Source organism: Muscardinus avellanarius, assembly GCF_963383645.1.
Source record: "Muscardinus avellanarius genome assembly, chromosome: 20".
NCBI lineage: Eukaryota > Metazoa > Chordata > Mammalia > Rodentia > Gliridae > Muscardinus > Muscardinus avellanarius.
In genome coordinates, this window is record NC_137806.1 from 8,107,289 (window position 1) to 8,128,375 (window position 21,087).

General features: G+C 40.7%; 1 protein-coding gene across 1 annotated transcript in view; it reads left to right on the forward strand.

Annotated features, from left to right (window-relative positions):
• Positions 1–21,087, forward strand: part of MYO3A (myosin IIIA) — a gene marked incomplete at both ends in the record, with an annotated part of 172,565 nt that overhangs the window by 15,011 nt on the left and 136,467 nt on the right. The window contains 2 exons of the mRNA XM_080717187.1: positions 7,696–7,800; positions 8,348–8,447. Of these exons, the coding sequence (XP_080573313.1) occupies positions 7,696–7,800; positions 8,348–8,447 (205 nt within the window). The remainder of the gene's footprint in view (positions 1–7,695; positions 7,801–8,347; positions 8,448–21,087) is intronic.

Genomic DNA, 21,087 nt, shown 5'->3' on the forward strand with positions numbered 1-21,087 from the left:
GAGTCTTCTATTCTGCTCCATTGGTCTACGTATCTATTTTGTGCCAGTACCATGATGTTTTTATTACTATGGCTTTGTAGTATAGTTCGAAGTCAGGTATTGTGATGCCTCCTTCATTGTTTTTGTTGCTGAGAACTACTTTGGCTATTCTGTTTTTTTTTTTTTTTTTGGTGTTTCAAATGAATTTAAGGACTGAGTTTTCTATGTCTGTGAGGAATGACCTTGGTAATCTAATGGGTGTTGTGTTGAATCTATAGATCACTTTTGGAAGTATGGCCATTTTGTTGATGATATTCATTCATCAAAATGGCCATACTTCCAAAAGTGATCTTTCCATCTTATAAGGTCTTCTTCAATTCCTTTTTTCAAGGTTTTATAATTTTCTTTGTATAGGTTTTTTACTCCTTCGTTAAGTTAATTCCTAAGTATTTTATTTTGGGGGGATATCCTCAGTGGAAATGTTTTCTGGATTTCTTTTTCAGTGGACTTATGGTTTGTATACAAAAAGCTTCTGATTTTTTAAATATTAATTTTGTATCCAGACACTTTGCTGAAATTATTGATCAGTTCTATAAGCCTTTTGTTTGAGTTTTTTGGGTCTTCTAAATATAGTATCATGTCATCGCAAATAGCAAAAGTTTGAGTTCTTTTCCTACTTTGATTTCCTTTTCTTGCCTTATTTTTCTGGGTAGAGTCTCAAGTACTGTACTGAAAAGAAGTAGTGATAATGGACATCCTTGTCTTGTTCCTGTTTTTAGGGGGAATTCTTGCAGTTTTTCTCCATTTAATTTGATGTTGGCTGAGGGCCTCTTGTATATTGACTTTATGATGTTGAGGTATATTCCTTCTATTCCAATTCTCTGTAGTGTTTTTAGCATAAATGGGCTTTGGATTTTATCAAATGCTTTTTCAGCATCTATTGAATGATCATGTGATTTTTGTCTTTGATTCTGTTTATGCAATGAATTTCATGGATTGATTTTTATATGTTGAACCAGCCTTGCATCCCTGGGATGAACCCTACTTGGTCATGGTGTATAATTTTCTTGATGTGGTTGTGAATGCATGTTGCTAGTATTTTGTTTTGCAGGTGGTTTTTTTTTTTTTTGTTTGTTTGTTTGTTTGTTTGTTTGTTTGTTTTTGTCCAAGTTCATCAAAGATAAAGACCTGTAGTTTTCCTTCCTTTAACTGTCTTTATTTGTATTAATTTGATGTTGGCTTCATAGAATGTATGTGAGAGAGCCTTGTTTCTCTCTCACAAAATAGATTGAGGGGTATTGGGATTCACCCTTCTGTAAAAGTTTTATAAAATTCACTTGGGAAACCACCTGGTCCTGGGCTTTTGTTTAATGGTAGGCTCTTTATTGTTGCCTCAGTCTCTTTGATTGCTATTGATTGGTTTAAATTTTCTGTATCTTCTTGACTCAGTTTAGGAAGGTTATATTTAACTAGAAAGTTGTCAGTTTCTTTCAGGTTTTCCATTTTGCTGGAGTATAGTTTTTAATGTAGTTTCTGATAATCCTCTAGCTCTCTACACCATTGGTGTGGAAGCTTTTATTTCCCCATCAAATTTTAAAGATGGTTTTGCTAGGTAGAAAATTTTTAGCTGCAAGGTCTTTTCTTTCAGAGTTTGGAATATTTTATTCTTGGCCCTCCTGGCTTTCATGACTTAGTTTGGAAAGTCTGGAGCGATTCTAATTGCTTTGCTTATGAATGTCATTTGGTCTTTTGTTTTTGTTGCCTTTAATATTTTATCCTTGGCTTCTACCTTGGTCAGTTTTACTAGTATGTGGCGTGGGGAACCTTTTCTCTGATCTTGTCTAAAGGGGATCCTATAAGTTTACTGTTCCTGTGTATCAACCTCTTGTTCTATATTTGGAAATTTTTTATATATTACTTCTTTGAAAAGATTGTCAATCTTTTTAGTTTTACCTTCTATTCCCTCTTCTATGGCTATTATTCTTAGGTTAGCTCTTTTAAGATGGGCCCATATATCTTAAGTGTCCAATTCATGCTGTCGAATTATTTTTTTCTAAATTATATATTATGTGTTTGTTCTTGGAGTAGTCATCCTCTAAGAGCAAGATGCTATTCTCCATGTGGTCTAATCTACTTTTTATAGTTTGAATTGATGCCTTAACTTCAATGATTTTATTCTTTATTTCTTTCAGACTCTCTCTTAATTTTTTTCAAAAGTCCTGTATAGGCAGGCATTGTGGCTCATGCTTGTAATCCCCGCGCTTGGGAGGCTGAGACAGGAAGATCACACAGGTTCAAAGCCAGCCTCAGCTACTTAGTGAGGCTCTCAGAAACTTAGTGAGACCCTGTTTCCAAATAAAATATAAAATAGGTCTGGGAGTATAGTCCAGAGGTAGAAAGCCCCTGGGTTCCACCCCCAGTACCACACACACAAAAAAGTCCTGTATAATTCCTACAGTTACATTCCTAATTTGTCCTTCTGGGGATCTCTGCAATTCTATTTTGTCAGGTTCTGTTATAGAGGGGTTGTGGGAGCTCATTGTGTTTTTGTTATTCCTCCAAGGGGAAGTTGTGTTGTATTCAACAGTGAAGGTTGAGTGAGAAAGAATGCAAGAATAGGGAAAAGCCACTGATAGGGTCAAATAGAATGAGAGCATGAGTATGGTAAGGTAATATATAGTATAGATTAGAGACAGTGAATATGTTGTATTCTAGTAACCAATGTAGATTATTTCAGATAGTGATATAAAGTGGATTTAATACAAGACAAAGAAAGGAAAAAAAATGAAAAGTGATGGAGAGAGAGAGTAGGTATGTACAAGGAAAAGGCTTTTGAAAGGGGTGGGTAAGAGAGCAAACAAGCATACACAAACAAAAAAAACCCAAAAACAACAAGAAAAATAATACAACCCTACAAATATATGAATACTCAGCAGACTTGGCCTCTGCAGTCTCTCTGTGTGCAGATGCCAAGTGCCACCTCCACCTTTTCTGCTGCAAGCCTGGCTCTCTGGGTTTTTCTCAGTCTAGGAAGATGGTCAGTATCAATGGGGCAAGATCCAGTGTTACATGTCGGTCACCTTCCATGCTTTCTACAGATGTAGAGCCAGAGTCTTTTCCTGCCTGCATAAGCAGCAGGTGTCTCTGGGACCAAATCCAGGGTATACGTATGAGTCTCTGTTCTCCACACCTAGGGCTGGGCTGGTGTGACTTCTCCCCATTCACCACGATTGGGTGGTCTGCGGTGATCCAAGAGTTCCTACTAGTTGGATCTAGCATTAAGCATAGGTCTCCCACACACACACACACACACACACACACACACACTTTGCACTGATGCAGAGGCTAAATCTCCCTGAGTCTCTGCTTAGACCAATATCAGACTCCATCCCCACCTCACCAGGTTGAACCACAAAGTCTCATACCCAAGGAGTTTATCGCCTGGGGGCGCCATGCTGTGTGGTCTCCCACAGGGATGGCAGCTTCACTTATGGTGTTGCTGAGCACTGCTCTGGATCTCTAGAGGGTGTGGTGAGCTCAGGCACCACTGCTGCAAGTTGTAGCCAGTGCTTGTGCAGGTGGAAATGATGACTTACAACTCCAATGATCTGCAGCTGCTTACTACAAGTCCTTGGTTTTTTTCCTGTTCTTCTCCAGAGTCAGGTGTAGTTAGGCAAGATGGTGGTGCTGTGGCGCCCACAGCCGCAAGGCGGGTGGGTTTCTTTTCTGGTGTTGTTGAGCACTGGTCTGGATCTCTGGAGTGTGTGGTGAGCTCGGCCTCCACTGCTAGAAGTTGTAGCCTGTGTTTGCACAGGAGGAACTGATGGCTTACAATTCCAATGAGCTGTAGCTGCTTACTTTTAAGTCGTTGGTTGTTTTCCTGTGGGTCTTTGGCAGTTGGATTGGGTGAGGCAAGATGGCGCCACTGCAGTGCTCCCGGCCGCAGCTATTGGAGGCGAGCAGGGTCCTTTTATGCTCCCTGGTCAGCCTTCTAGCTTTTGTGTGTGTGTGTGTGTGTGTGTGTGCTCTTTTAAATTTATGGTGCTTTCTTTCCTTTGTCAGAACACTGTTGTTATGGCATTGAAGACCAAACATCAGCAGGACTGATATGCGCTGCTTCCCTCGGTCACCATCTTCCTGGAAGTCAAGTTTTCCTTTCTCCTTGTCTTTTGTTGTTGTTGTTGTTTGTTTGTTTGTTGGTTGGTTGGTTGGTGATTTTTTGGTGTGTGTGATGGCGGTCTCACTATGTTGCCTAGGCAGGTCTGGAGTTCCCAAGCTCAGGAGCTCCTCCATCCTCAGCTTCCCCAGTAGCTGGGGCTACAGGTGTGCATCAACATGCCTGGTTTCTCTCTCCTTTCTCTTTGTTACTCCTCTCACTACTGTTTATAGATAGAGGAAGAGATCTCCTGCTGAGATATCATGCAGGGGTGTCTTCTGATTTGGGGGAAAAGGGTAGGAAGGTTTTGTCTAATTTCAGTGTTACTGTCTCTTGGTAATTTTATATAGTTTTTGTTTTTTACCCTCAAACATGTAGTTTTTATGAATTATTTTTAATTTTAGAACATATAAAACAAATAGTATAATAGAAATCATTAAAGAAAAAGGCTTCTGATACTTTCAAAGAAAATTTGCATATCTGATTTTCATAACTTACACCAGTCCTTGTATATACAAAGCTCAGAATATGATTTTGAGTTTGTGTTAAAAGTGCCTTTTGTCTTGAAAAAGCAAAAGACTGTGTCTATTGGAAATAGGAATGAAGTTATATACCTCCTAATATTGTACTTCATCATTTGTAAGAAATATTTAGATAAGCAGGGTGGCACATGCCTGTAATCCCAGTACTTGGGAGGCTGAGACAGGAGAATCTCAGGGTTGTGGTCAGCCTTACGTACTTAGACTCTTTGCAATTTAATGAGGCCCTGTTTCAAAATTTAAAACAACAATAATAATAAAATAAGGCTTGGAGTATACAGCTCAGAGGTATAGCCCTTCTTTGTTCAATTATCAGCACCAAAAAATAAAAATAAAATAAAATAAAATAAGGCTTAGAGTACATCTCAGAGATAGAATGACCCTGGGTTCAATCCCCAATACACACACACACACACACACACAGAGAGAGAGAGAGAGAGAGAGAGAGAGAGAGAGAGAGAGAGAGAGAGAGAGAGGGAAAGAAATGCTTATAATAGTAAATTAGAATAGAAGCTAATTATAGAGCATATGTAGGACTTTACTTTCTTAATTGAATGGCTTAGGTCACTTTTAGGTAGTTTGTAAGGTACTTTCATAGGGAATTTATCAGGTATAATCTAAGCAACCAAATTTAAATATAATGGGAAAAGACTGTTTTTTGCCCTCCAATCTCTGGACTCCACTTTCCAGCTAGGTTTGTGATTTTACGCCTTTGATGAGAAGGTAACTGTTCGCACTGCTGACATGGGCCTATTATTCTGTGGTCTCCTGCTTACCACTTCACTGCCTGGAAATGTTTGTACTTTTTCCACGTTTACTTAGATCTATAAAATAGAAGATTATAGAATCATTTGTTCTCTTTTATTTTAATGCCACTAGCTTCATGGACTTACAGAATTGATATCATGTCTCACATCACAGTTTTGTGTGGCTATAATTGTCCTCTCTTTCTGAAGAAAGCCACATCTCAGAACAGCTGAAACCTGTGTTTCAGTGCACGATCAACTCTGAGGTTCTACCTTCTGCTCTACAAGCCAATGCAATGGCTTCAGCAATTAAAGTATAGTGTCCATGGTTATTAGAATGAGTGACTTAAAAAAAAAACATTAAAATGCTTCCTGCTACCAGGTGTATTGACACAGGACTGCAATCCTAGTACTTAAGAGGCTGAGACAGGAAGATCACAGGTTCAAAGCCAGCCTCAAGAGCTTAGAAAGATTCTCAGACCCTGCTTCTATAAAGGACATTCGCCTAGCAGGGTGTGGTGGCACACATTTGCAATCCCAGCACTTTGGAAGCTGAAACAGGAAGATTGCAAGTTCATGGCTAGCCTCGGGAACCTACTGAGGCCTTCTGAAATTTGGTAAGACCTTGTTTCAAAATAAAATTCAATAAATAAATTATGGTTGAGGGTATAGCTCAGCAGCAGAATGCTCCTGAGTTTAATCCCCAGTACCACAAATAAGCAAACAAACAAACAAGCAACAAACTAAGTATTCCCCTTCAGACAAAAATGCAGGTGTTCAAAGACTAGGCTGTGCACATTTCTGTATAAGCAGAAAGAAGTTTTTTTTTTTTTAAAGTGAAGAAAATCTCCAATTGTCAATGTGCTTCCGTCTCTTCCTCTTTAATGTGAAGATGATAATAACTACTTCAGAGAGAGTGAGGCTTAGAGATAATTCATGTAAATGGGTTAGAACTGTGCCTGGCATCAAGTAAAGTGCTCGGCGCCTCTCAGCTCTCACCACCCAATCCATAATGTGCCAGGAGGCTTCTGGCATCTAGGAACATTTAATTATCACACCAGAAAGAGGATTTGGGAAAATCTATTCACTGTTTCAAAGTAGAATGCTAAAAATATACTTAATCTCATCTTCTTTCTCTACCTGCACTGAGTTAGAAGAAGGTCAGGAAGATGAGGTTCATTTAATTGCAGGCATGGGTGGGTGGGTACCAAAGACAGCTGGACATGGAGGTCCAGGAAATCCAGATGAGGCGCAGAGACCAACGAGAGCCCTGGGAGGAGGGCCATGGCTGAAGGCAAAGTCTAGGTGATCAGACATCAGCTGGTTAAGACTGGTGGGTCCAGGACCATTTATTTAGTTACCTCCCATCTCCTGTTCACTGCTAATCTTGGTGTTAATCTGTTCCGTAAACAATGTAGCTTCTTTGATAGTTTATTTGGGGGGGGATTTAATGTCACTTAACTTTGAAGGGCCCAGATGTTAAAAATTCCCCCTACCATATTCATCTTTCTTGCTTTTTATTTAAGTTTTCCATGCTTTTAGAGAATAGGGAGGTAAGATAGGAAACATGATATTTTAAACATCTGTAAAATATTATTTGTAATTCTCGCTTTAATGTATGCTGACATTTTGCCAAAAAAGAGGTAATTTTTTTTCTTAAATTACTGCACAGAGCTGGGTGCAGTGGTGCACACCTGTAATTCCAGTACTTAGGAGGCCGAGACAGAGGATCACAGGTTTAAGTCAGCCATAGCAATTTGACAAAACCCTCAGAAACTTAGCAAGCCCGAGTTTCAAAATATATATATATTAAAAGGGGTTAGGAGTGTAACTTGGAGGTAGAATGCCTCTGTGTTCAATCCCTAGTATTAAAAACATGGTGCACATATAAAATGGTATATAGCTGTGTGCTGAGGCATAGACTCTCTGACAGTATCACATAAACTATCAGAAATCACTGTAACTTTTAAGCTATGAATCATGAAATTTTGAAATAATCTGTAGAATCATCATTTTTTCCTCTTCTATAAAAATTAACCCCAGTGCTTCTCCAAATTCTCTCCTAAAATTAATTTATATGCAAACTATAGTGCAATAAGCAGTGGAAAACAGGTACAAGTTTCTATGTTCATTTCATTTGTGAATCCATAAAGGTGATGAAGACAGTAAAACCAAAAATTGGGACAATTTTTTAAAAGCTGGTTTTAGGATAGCTTTTTATAACAAGAATTTAAAGCACTATATTCATTTTAATATTTGAAATATTCCTTTGTAGCTGTGCAACGGGGGATCAGTGACGGATCTCGTGAAGGGATTTCTGAAGAGCGGCGAAAGAATGAGTGAGCCCATAATTGCGTATATTTTGCGTGAAGCACTAATGGTAAGGCGCTTTTAATTCTGGGCACATCAATTATGAGGCGGTTCTAATTAAATAAAAATGTGGATTCTATTTTTAGAAAAATATCACTGCATTAGTATTTGTTGATGCAAGACTATATGCGAAGTCTGAAATGTCGAGGGCAGCTAATTCCTGCTATTAGAAATCCACTTCCCTCGCATCAACGGGATCCTGAATTCGTATCTCTTTAGTGTGCTTCTCAGTCTTCTTAACGATGACGGTAGAAAATGTATTTTTTTCGGAACAGGTTATTAGTTGCCAGTATCTTAAAATAATTATATACAATGGTTTAGTGGAAATGCACTTTGTTTTGGCATACTGATACTACACTTAATCTTAGCCAAAAGTTGGAGAAGCCATGATTTGGCTAACTGCTAAACATGAGTGTCACAATGTTGATTTTTCTTCATGTCTTTGCTATTAATTTTACATGCATGCATCCTCTGAAAAATGGGTTTTTTATTTGTTTGGTTGGTTGGTTGTTTGGTTTGACTCTTTCTCTAAGTCATTGCAATTCCCCAACTTCTAGGGTCTACAGCATCTACACAACAACAAAGCCATCCACCGTGATGTGAAAGGAAACAACATTCTGCTGACCACTGACGGTGGGGTCAAGCTGGTGGATTTCGGTAGGTCTCGTTTCGCTGCACGAACCTGAGCTGCATCATGAAGTGGTGTGATATCATCTGATCGTTTGCCAATAGTCTTGATTTTTCTAGACACTGAAAATAGGGAAAAACCTGGCATCTCTTGAGATAAGAAGTACAGAGATAATCTGACAGATGAGAGATTCCCTAAATAGAAAATTTTGGCAAATGAGCGATTCTCAGCTTCTAGGCCACCCAGCTTAGCTTTTCATAACCATATAATAACAACATGTGTAGTTTATCCTCCAAAGTAGACAGCATCCCACATAATTACCCTATGCCTGTGATTTTAGTAACTTCCTGGCCCCTACTAGTGATTGCTTTATAGATGAGCACACGTCCAAATCCAGGATTCTGAGATGTGAAGGGAAATCTTCAAGGCTCACTAGGTAATGTTTTCTCCCGCCTAAGAAGGGAAAGATGGTCTCTTTCTTCCTTGACACCTTGTGTGTCTCATGGCAATACCTGAGACTGGTGTGGTCCTCTTGTGACTAAAGCTCCCTGTCCTCTGAAGGGCAGAGCTAAGAGAAGGAAGAGTGGGGGTCCTTGCCAAAATTGAGCCGCTAAGTCAATCAACTTTGAAGCCTGATCTTTCCTTGAACTTTTTGTCGGGTGAGATACATACTTACTAAACAAATACTTATTTAAACGAATACTTACTAAACCAATTTGGGATTTCTGTGCAACAGCCAAAGGCTTCCTAGCTGGTAAACCTGCCCTTCATCTGGGTGGTTGATTTTCAATTATTTAAAAATATTCATTGGTGTGCCTATATTATACGTCATAGTGACATTTAAAGTGATTCATTCATACAGTGCACACATCACCTGGTGTATTTCACTCCACATTCTGCCCTCCTTCCCCCTCCTCGTACATGTTAGTAAGACTGGTAGTGATACCGTCATATATCTGGTCTTCTGCTCGCTCTCCTAGCATGCCTCTCTCTCTCTCTCTCTCTCTCTCTCTCTCTCTCTCTCTCTCTCTCTCTCTCCCTCCCTCCCTCCCTCCCTCCCTCCCTCCCCATTTTATTCAAGACCCTTTGGTTTCTGAATTTCTCTCTGGCTCCTATATTTGAGAGAAAACATATAACCCTTGACTTTCTGAGACTGACTGATCTCACTTAGCATGATATTATCTGGCCCCATTCATTTTCCTGCAAATGACATAATTTGATTCTTCTTGATGGCTCAATAGAGTCCTATAGTGTGTTTGCCCCACATTTTTCCCCATTCCTCTGTTGATGGACACCTAGGTTGGTGCCACAATTTGGCTGTTATGAATCCTGCTGCTATAAACACGGATATGCAGGTATCACTAAAGCATCTGGCTTTAGTTCTTTTGGAAGGATTCCAAGGAGTGGGATAGCTGGGTCATGTGGTTCCATTCCTAGTGTTTGGAGAAACCTCCACCCTGAACTCCCACACTTTCTCTGGTTTGATTCCTACCAATACAGTCCTGTGAGAGCAGGTAACAGTATCCCGGGTCATCTCGGCACCCTTCAGACATTCTTCTGTTCCCTTTTCCTGCACTAAAAAAGTTTCCCATTTTGTGCTTCTATACCATTTGTATGCTTTTCTGTTTTTAAATTTATCACAGCGTTATATGATATTCTTGGTCTTTGTAGAGAAACAAAGAAACTTAGAGATACGAATGGACAGGCTGAGTTTTTGAGAATCGGGCTGTTCTTGGTCAGCTTTGTAGACCTAGAGCCTTGGGGGCAGCAGTTCATTGAGTGTAGGTTGAATGAACAACCCTTCCCTTTTTTGCATTATAGAAAATGAAGTCCAGAAGATGTAACTGATTCACTTTAGATTAATTTTAAATTGTTTTAATATTCAAATGTATAGCACACTCATATTTTGGCTTAGCCCAGAAGTGGATTTCAGAGACCCCTCAGAGAGAAATGAACGAGTAGCAGGTCCTTCCAATACACAGCACATGTACATTGATTTTCTGACCAAACTGTTCAAATAGCAACGAGTTTGGCCACAAATACTTGGTTCTCAACTGGAGTACAGCCAGTCAGTGTTGCTAGTTGAGTTCAGAGCCGTATGCTTGAACAATCAGGCTGGGTTAGAATATGAATAAGGATTCTGCTTGAAATTAAAACAGCAGTAACAACGACCACAGAGCAGTCTTCAATGCTCCATGGGCAGGGCGGTTACTCTTCCCAGAGAAGATTTTTGGCTCTATGCTAAGACAGATACTTAATGTTCAAATGAAGAATATGATATTTAATTTAAGATCTCATAATTCTCTTGCTCTAAAACATGGCTGCAGTGAATGCAGACTAGATTGAAAACTCTTCAAACAAGTATAAATGAGTATCTTTTCCAGACATTAAAAAAAAAAACTTTGGCAAACAAGTAGCTTTGAGAAATTGACTTCCTGGGATATCTTCCATAATAAATTAGATTAAAAATGATGCCTAGATAATAAATAAGGTGACCTTCTATTATATACTTATTTTTATAAAATTGTCATAAGTTATATACAGCTACAATACACCAAAAAAGTTGTCATAAATTGAATGGCTAAAAAAATAAGAGCACTGACTTTAATTACTTGTTTATTTTTGTGTATGGTACTAGGTATTAAAATTGGGGGCATTCTACCTCTAAGATACAACCCCAGCCTAATTTTATTTTTTGTTTTGAAGCAAGTTTCACTAGGTTGCTGAGAGTCCCAGTACTTGCTAAGGCTGTCCACAAACCTATGATCCTCCTATCTCAGCCTCCCAAGTACTGGGATTACAGGCGTGTGCCACCATGTCTGACTGAGCATTGGCTTTAAGTTAGTTGACTTGTAGATTTTCTTTTCAGCAATAATTGGAAAAAAGAGCCAGTTTCCCTCTTAAATGCATTCCTGGTATCTAGTACCAAAATGTTATTCTTCATATGAGATAATCCTTCTATTTCTTTCTCTATGGTAAAAGGACAGGGATCTAATGGGTTTTTGTATGAATTAAAAACTGAAGATGAGGCCAGGCGTGGTGGCACACGCTTATAATCCCAGCATTCAGGGGGCAAAGACTGGAGGACTGCGGTTTGGGAACAGCCTCAGCTACTTATTGAGGCCTTTCACAACTCAGCGAGACTCTGTTTAAAAAATAAAAAGATTAAGGCTGGGATTAGAGCCCACCGTGAGGCAAGGCCGGTGCTGGGGCCTCCGAGGCCGGGATCAGAGCCTGCTGAGGGGTTAGGCTGGTGCCGGGGCCAGTGAGGCCAGTATCAGGGCCTGCCATGAGGCAAGGCCAGTGCTGGAGCCAGCGAGGCCGGGATTAGAGTCTTCCAGGTGGCCAGGCCAGTGCCGCGGCCATCAAGAATGGGATCGGAACTGGCAATGCGGCATACCCAGAGAAATATCACAGAAAATGAAAAAACAGATGCTTTTCCTAATATGCAAAAGCTAGGAAAAAATAGGTAATAGTAGGAGATCTAGTTGAAGAGAGGACTCTATAGAGGAGCAATTAAGGTGACCAATCAGAGGGAATGGGATGGGGGAGGATGGAATCTCTTTTAAACTCTTTATGTACGTAAACAAATGTATCAAAGTTAATCACCAATCAAGCATGGGATCGAGGGAGGGGGAAGGAATGGGATGGGGATAGGATAAAGGCTAATTGGATGATGTGTGCTTATATATCCTCACAAGTCTTGTATTCCATTGTGATGTTTGACTACAATGTATATATATATATATATATATATATATATATATATATATATATATATATATATATATATATAATAAAAAGATTAAAATATAGGGCTGGGGGTATAGCTTAGAGGTAGATGCCTCTGGATTCCATCCCCAGTACTGAAAAATAAAAAACAACTGAAGATAGCAGATGTATGAATGTTTACTGAATCTTATTAAGGGCAGAAGGAACAAGATGTGGTAAACCACAAACCACAGAATCTAATTTAAAAAATCAATGCCCATTTTATGTTTAAATCAGATTTTCAGAATAGACTACTGCTAGAGGTAAAGCATTTTTTAAAAAATTATATTTTAATTTCTCATCTCGTAAAATAGACCACAAGCTCATTATGGGATGCTGAGTATCTTAGCTGGCTGTCAGGCACCACATACTCAAAATTTCAACAATGGAATTCTTTCCCTCATCCATCCCCCAAATCTGCTATGCAGCGAGTTCCCCATCTTAGAAAAGTCACCTGTAACTACAAGTCAGGAATCCTGGGCTCTTCTTCTCATCTTTGCCCGTCATCAGCTAGACCCGGCTGTCACATCTTGGTGGGCCTCTGGCCACCTCTATTGAATTCCTCATCTACTCCCCTTCCCCGCTCACACTGCAGTGACAGGAACACCGGAAACATGCCTTGCACGCCACTTTTCTGATTCAATGGTTTCCTCTAGTGACATAAGATAAGCTCTTTATTATTATTATTTATTTTAATTTTTTTTCGGTACTGAGGATGGAACCCGGGGCATTCTACTGCCAAGCGACACCCCCAGCCCTATATATATTTTCTTTTTCGTCCTTTTTATTTTTTGGAAACAGGGTCTCACTGAGTTGCAAGGGCTTTGCTAAGTAGCTGAGGCTGTCTGTGAACCACGATCCTCTGGCCTCCACCTCCCAAATGCTGGGTACAGTATGATTACATGTTACAATATGTACACATGTACATGTGTACGTTACATGTGTACAATATGTAATATGGTCAAAGTGGCTAACATTTTTCTCTCCTTGAACATTTTCTAAAATGTTTTAATGTGTAATAATTGTCCACATTAGTGTGGCTCTGTGTGCTTTTTCAGTACCTATATATAACCGGTATCACTTGAATCAGGGTAACTAGCGTCTCCGTCTGCTTATTGTTACCTTGAATCGGGAGCCTTTAATATTCTAATTAAGACATATAATCGGTTGTCGTGAACTGTAGTCCCTTCTATGTGCTATACACAACACCTGAACTTATTTCTGCCTTACTGTGTTTTAATACTTGCTATCCTGCCAGGCGTGGTGGCACACGCTTATAATCCCAGCACCTGGGAGGCTGAGACACGAGGATTTCACAGGTTCGAAGCCAGCCTTAGCTACTTCTTGAGGGTCTCAGCAACTTAGTGAGACCCTGTTTCAAAATTAAAAAAAAATATATAATCCAGGCATGGTGGCGCATGCTTGTAATCCCAGCGCTTGGGAGGCTGAGTAGGAAGATTGCGCGAGTTCGAAGCCAGCCTCGCTGGTTTAGGAGACCCTGTTTCCAAATAAAAAAATATAAAAAATAGGTCTGGGAGTGTAGCCCGGAAGTAGAAGGGTTTCCAGGAACCCCAGTACCATATATATATATATATATATATATATATATATATATATATATATATATATTATAAGCCGGGTAGCATGGTGCACACTTGTAATCCCAGCACTTGGGAGGCTAAGACAGGAGGATTGCACAGGTTCAAAGCCAGCCTCAGCTACTTGGTGAGGCTCTCAACAACTTGGTGAGATCCTGTTTCCAAATAAAGTATAAAATAGGTCTGGGGTATAGCCTGGAAGTAGAAAGCCTCTGGGTTCCATCCCCAGTACACCCAAAATAAAATAATAATACTTGCTATCCCAACTCCCTCTCTTCCTCCTACTTTCTCAGCCTCTAGAATTTATTACTATACATTCTTATAACTATGATGGAAACATTCTTTGTATGTCTTCCTGCACCTACATAATGGCCTCCAGTCCCATCCATTTTGCTGCGGTCCAGAGGGTGCTCACCTTGTCCTTGTCCATCTGCGAGTGGAGAGTGAGTAGGCAGAGGAAAGACTCCAGCAAGGTTACCCCCGAAACCTTTCCTTCTAGTTTGCACAGACCCAAAAGTAACCGAGAATCTAACTGGAGCATGTCTAGCGGGGGTTCTCGGGGGACACAGTGCTGTGTGGCGAGGCCCAGGGCATGTGGCTGGGCCAGATCGGAAGGAATCAGAGGTGTGACCAGAGCTCAGGGTATTTATTCTCAGCACCTACTGGAGCCACGCTGAGCAACACTGTCTCAGGAGGCCCCCTCTGCAGAGGCCAGCAGGGGAGGCCAGTAGAAGGACAAAAGCAGACGGCCCCAGAGGCGAGAGGCTACCGTGCCCAAGGACCCTGCTCTCCAGACGGCCCCAGAGGCCAGGGCCCACCGTGCCTGAGGACCCTACCTCTCCTCCCGGCCACAAGGTGTTGTAGGGGAAGGAAGGACACCACTGGAGAAAGGTAGCAAGTATCCAAAAGAGACTAAACTCTGTGTGAAAGGACCTGGAGGTTCCCTGGGCCTGACAGGCTTTACTTCCGGCCCAGACAATGGGTGGAGACTTGAGTCAAAGCAGCAATAGAGTCACAGTGAAGAAATGGTGATTTCTGCCTGGATTCAAGAGTAGGGATTGGAGTTTTGACCATTTGTGGACATGCTACTACCTCTGTTTAGAAGCCTTCCCTTACCCCGCACCTCGCTAGCTTCTGTGAGCCGCTTTAGTGCACCCCCAACCCCTGCATTTCATCTAGCCAACCAGTTGTCAGACTTTGTTGTAACCATGTTTTACGTGGCTGCTGCCCTGCTAAGCTCTCGGCCGCACCATAACACAAGCTCTTTCTGTCCAGTCTGCCGCTTGGTCCCCAGAAGCCAGCGTGGCCTGCCATGTTGAACGTGCTTGATAAGAACTGCCGAGTAACACAGTGTGGCAGGGAGGAGTTCCCACGCCAATGTCTTTATCATCAGCATGGACCTCGATCTGTTCACCTATCAGCATGAAGAAGGATAGTTTCTACCCCATAAGGATGGTGCTGTACAGAGCAAATAGCGGGTAGAGAAAAGCTACTTAGCTATTTACGGACACGTGATAATTCAGAAAATCTAACTTATTATCACTGCCGCAAGATACTATTTCCACACGGCCTACTACTCAGTGCTCTACCTGGTAGGTCTATGATAAATAAATAATGAAAATCTGAAGTCCCGGTGCCTCTTTATGCTTAAAAATAAACAAGCTTGTAACCTGTTCACCAGCCACAAAGAAGAACAATATTATGTCATTTGCAGGAAAATGGGGGGAGCTAGAGCGTAGGATGCTAAGAGAGACTAGCCAAACACGGAGAGTGCGGGGATGTAGGTTGTCTCTCAAACATGGAAGCCAGAGAGAAACCGAGAAGCCAAAGAGACCCTCAATAAACGGGAAGAAGGGGACATGGAGTGGGAGGCGGGTGAGGAAGGAGGAGACCCATCGAGGGGATCCGTTCAAAACATCCTGTGTGCACCCGAGAAGCGATCAGTACCAAGTTCAATATTAGGCTGGGGGAGGGAGTGGGGCGGGGTCCCGAGAGGAGCACACCGGGTGCTGGGTGCTGTGGGTTTCGTTCATGCTGAACCCCAGCGTGATGTTTTCAAATAGTCCCCATAGCTTAATAAATACTGTTTCTCGATGGAATTCCAAATTTAATTACCTATCTAATTTTCCAAGCTTTAATTCCTTATCAGGTGTTTAATACTATTTGGGAAGCTACTTGCATTTTTTTTTTTTTGGTGGTACTGGGGTTCCTGGAAGCCCTTCTACCTCCGGGCTACACTCCCAGACCTATTTTATATTTTTGAAACAGGGTCTCTTATGCCAGCGCGGCTGGCTTCGAACCTGTGCGATCCTCCTGTCTCCGCCTCCCAAGCGCGGGGATTACAAGCGTGCGCCACCACGCCCGGCTAAGCTACTTGCATTTTAATGTAAGTATGGCATTCATATATCTGTATGATGTTATAATACAACAACCAATGAAAAGTAATAAACAGACCCGTGCTAGAACTGATTCAGTATCACCTTAAATATCAAGTAAATTAATTACAGCAAGATTCAGTCTGCTAACGCTAGTGTTGAATACAGCCTTTAAGAAAACCTCTTATTTTTTGTTGGGTGGGATCAAATTTTATAGAAAACCACCAGATACCTCCGAGAGCAAAGGGCAAGTGAGCTTGTAAACATTATTAATGAAATGCATTATCAGTCACCGGTACATGATCAGTCAATAAATAATATGACCTCCCAGGAGATAAACCCCTTTAGGCAAGTCACCGAGTGTCTAGAAAAGCAGCCCTTATCTTAAATAGAAAATCTAAGAGAGGCTGAAATTAAAGGGCAGCCCTCAGTCCTCGTTTCTATGGGTTTCTCCCTGGGGAGCCTCATTTCTAATAGGAGAGTTAACACTTCAATACAGAAGTACAGAGTGTACTTTTTGTGATTTATTTAGACATGGTTCTTATGACAGCATATTTTATGGCTTGAAATCTCTTATTACCCATGCACCCCATTTTAGACCAAATCCCCAATGCATCATGTAGGTCAAAGAAAAGTTGTGACTCATGCATTAATAACCCACTTTTGGGCATCCAGGGCCAGCTGCACCTGAATAGGAACACAAAGAAGTTATTCCTTCCTTTCTTGCTGAACGATTCAGTACTCAAGCCATTAGTGGGACAAGCAAGTGGGGGTACAGGGGGAGCAGCTCAGCAAACAGTTTGGAACCCGGCAGGGTGTGAAAGAGGTCGTGCTGGGGGGGGGGGGGGTCTTGGGTCCCCAAGTAGGGTGAGAAAGAGCATCCTCCTGGGGTGCCAGGGGTGATCCCAGGCAGGTCATGGGAGCCGTGTAAGGTGAGGGTGACTTCAGCATAGAGATTCGGCTGGAGGTGTAAAGTTGGGGTCTTCATGCTCTCAAGAAATAGACTCGGATCCTGAGAGCCAGGCTTTTACTCTTAGAAAAAAGAATTCGAAATATAAAAAGGGAGAAAACTGAACCCAGTGATGTCGGGTCAGAATTGGAGGTGCAATGTCAAATCACGGTTTTCAGTTTGTATAAACATAAATGTGGTATGTGCAGGCCATGTGTCTGTGTATACAGATTCCCTGGCTGTTTCTATCATGAGGCCTTGGGCATTGACATCCCAAGACAAAGCACACCAGCACTTAGCTCTTGGGGTAGAAATGCACCTCTCGACTAAAAATAAGCAAGGATTCTCGGGGGAAGGCTGATTTTTAGACTACATAAGACAGCCTGGAACTTCATTTTTGCCCAGAAAGTTAAAAAATACTCAAAGAATCATAAAGATTTGTCAAAGGACAGATACCAACTTCAAACAATTCTTGCGGACCAGATATGAGACACTTTGAACGTCAAAATAACGATTATGGTTATGGCAATGATGCTAACTTATTGAACAAAATAAAAATCCACTAATCCATTAATTCATACTGATTTATATATACATTTATACATACAAATATATATGTGTGTATTCATATATATGTGTGTATTCATATATATTCATATATCTGTTATATTCATATATAAACACATGAATGAAAGGAAGCATTCTTTTTCCTCAAAAAAGAATGCTAGTTATAAAGGTAAAAGAAATAATAAAATTTTAATTGTCACTATTTATAGGCAGCCATCAAAGAAATAATTAATTTGCCCCAAATGTTAACGGATACTAACACTAGTAGGTTAAGTTTTTATTAGATATAGGATAGTCTTATAGTCATAAATTACCTACCCATAATATTTATTAATTACAAAAGAAAACCTGGCAGGCAACCATTAATTGAGTAGCCAAAGTGAACTTAACCAGTAATGGGACAAGTGAAAGCCACATCACCTGGCAAGTTGAATGAGAAGGCTCAGGATTGTCCACAATATTCCCATCAAAAACAAAACATGAAAGATATCCACCAAACCCAAATTGGGCAACAGTTATAAAATAACTGGCCTGAAAGTTTAAAAAAAGGCCAACGTCATGAAATTCAAGAAGGAATTGAAGATTAAAGAGACAGGACAAGTAAAGACAATATGAATGTTGGGTCGATTTTGTGGTGGTTGTTGCTATTGTTGTAAAGGACACATTTGAGATAATCAGTGGGATCTGAATAGGTCTGTAGATTGGATAATAGAAATGTATCGGTATTGGACTTTCTGGTTCGATAGTTGTGTAGAGGAATGTCTTTGTTTGCAAACTATTCAGTGGTGAAGGGTCATCTCGCAGGCCACCTACTACCAAAGGATTCAGGGGGGAAAGTACTTTGCCTTTTTGTTTGCCAACTTTTCTGTAAGGTTGAAATGACACCATCTACAACTGAGGTCCCGATTAGGAGCATGGCTCTACAGAACTAAACGGTGCGGCTCGTAGGTAGAGCACTTGTCTAGCAAGTGCAAGGCCCTGGACTTTTCCATTGCATCCATTGCATGGTGGGGGGAATTAAATGGTATAGACAGCTCTAGGCACATAATTCATATGCCCAACTCCAAAGAGCAGGCAGCAAGCAGATCTTGACCTGTTTAGAAAAGGCACGGTGCTTTCTCCCACACAAGGCTGAGCCCCATTTCCTACACACAAGCACACTCTCTACCACTGAGTCACAGCCAAGCCCGAGTTAAGTCTTAAAGAAAGGGGGAGATCTAGAGCCAAGTGGGCTGGATCCAGGATGGATTTTCAAGGGAAATCATGCAGGGAGAGGTGGTGGGAATGAGCCAGCACCCTGAGTCATCTCATGTACTCACTGAGTATTAAAGCTGCAGGAAACTTAGCATATCATTTGATATGTTAAGTACAGGAATGGCAGAAAAATTTTAATCCCCTTCGGATGTTCATAAAATAGGAATTTGAACATCCTAGTGACAAAGGGTATAGTCTTCATGAGATGCACAGAGTAATGTTTGACCCAACAGTAATAATTATTGATTTATTCCAGTCTTCTCAATTAGTAATGAAGGAACAAAGGTTAGAGAAAGAAAAGAATTTGTTTAAAGGCACATTTTAATAATCAGTTTACTAGCGACGAACAGTGGTTTTGAAATATATTAACTTGAGCATTTTACGTGTTTACCAAATACTATTTAAATAAGATTCTCAGATATTGCATTCTGTTTATATATCAAAAGTGGCTATTTCTATACTTCCCTTACATCATTAAATAAAACAACACCTTCACATAAACATCCAGAATAATGTTTGACTGAATATGTACTGTGGTCCTGCCAAGTGGACACAAAATATTAACCATCCTAATATCTTAAACCCATCAACACAATGATTAGATGGTGCCATATGTTTTATGAACTCTTCATATTGACACAATTCTATATGTTTATCATTTCAATTCTCATTCCCATAGTGTTTTGTTTTAAAGAGTTTTTCTGTATAGATTTTAGGAAATTAGAATCTCTAAAGTTGTCTTAGAAACCAGGTATTTAATATTTCTGCCCTCTCCCTAAGGCCCCACGTGCACAGAAGCTGCATACTCCTCTCCCTAGAAGCAGGTTATGGAATAGGGAAGAGGGTGGCTGCACAGCCACCAAACGGCCCAGGAAGCCTTGCTGGACTGGCCTGAAATAGTCTGAACCTTCCCTAGCATGGCCAAAGGCTGAGGAGCCTTAACTGGAGCCTCTGTAATGCCCCGTGGCTTGGGCTTTTACTGACTGTTGCCCTCTCTTCTGGCCTGTTCTCTGTTCATCCTGATCTCTTTTGGGGCCTCCTGTTCTTTTCCATATCCTCTCCCTATCCCAACTTTCTGCCTGGAATTTTCCACCCGTCAGCATCTTGTCTCCTGAGATGATTATGTAACTACTTATTTGGTGACTTATTCTATTAGTTACTCTCTGGACGAAATGATTTCCCTAATCTTTCCTACTTCCTAAGGCTACCGAACTCATCCGTTGGATCCCTGTGGCTTTTAAAAGTCATTGACGTCAATCATTTTCAATCGAGTTTTGCATTTCTCCAGCTGCTTAGCTATTTTTCTTGTGGGAATTTATGCAAAGTAAAAATGCCATTTGTCCTCAAGAAAGTGGCTTTTCTCTCAGATTAATTTTATTAACCTGAAAGTGTACAAGTTACCATTTCAAGTCACCACTTACCTCTGAATCAATTTGGTCATGTTGGTAAAGAGAGCTTGAGGTCTAACAGGTGTTGCAGAAGCACCTAAAAAATAAGGAATTCAGAAAATGCCTTCTTTTGTCACACTTATCAAGTTGGATACGTGTCCTGCTTTGATTGTGATAATCATCTAATGTCCTAAAAATATTTCTTACCCTACCTGCTTGCACTCTTCACTTAATTTGGGTTTTTAAGTTTTCCTTCTTCACATCTGGGCTGAATGTTTCTTTCTGTCCTTCCATTTACTCCCACATTCGTCATCTTTTACACCAAGTGGTGTCTGAGGCTCCAGAGGTGTTTTAATCCATCACCCCAGCACCTTCTAGGCCAGTGGTCTTTGAAGGGAGCATCAGTACCAGGCTGTGTGCAAAGCACCACTGGCGTTCAGAAAGAAACGCTGATACCTCTACTAGGTTATTATTTTAATCTCTTCCTTTAAAATTATTGTCATTAATCATTGACAGCCAGGTATTTCTTGATGGCCAAGCATGGGGGCGCATGTCTGAAATTCTAACACTTGGGAGGCTGAGACGGGAGGATCACGGGATTAAAGCTAGCCTCAGCAACTTAGTGAGACCCTGTTTCAAAATAAAAATAAATAAAATAAAAATAAATAAAATAAAATAGCTTGAAGGTAGAATGCCTTTGGGTTCCATCCCCCCAATACCACAAAAAAGTTTCTTAATGTATATCTCTATGTTGGTCGATAATATTG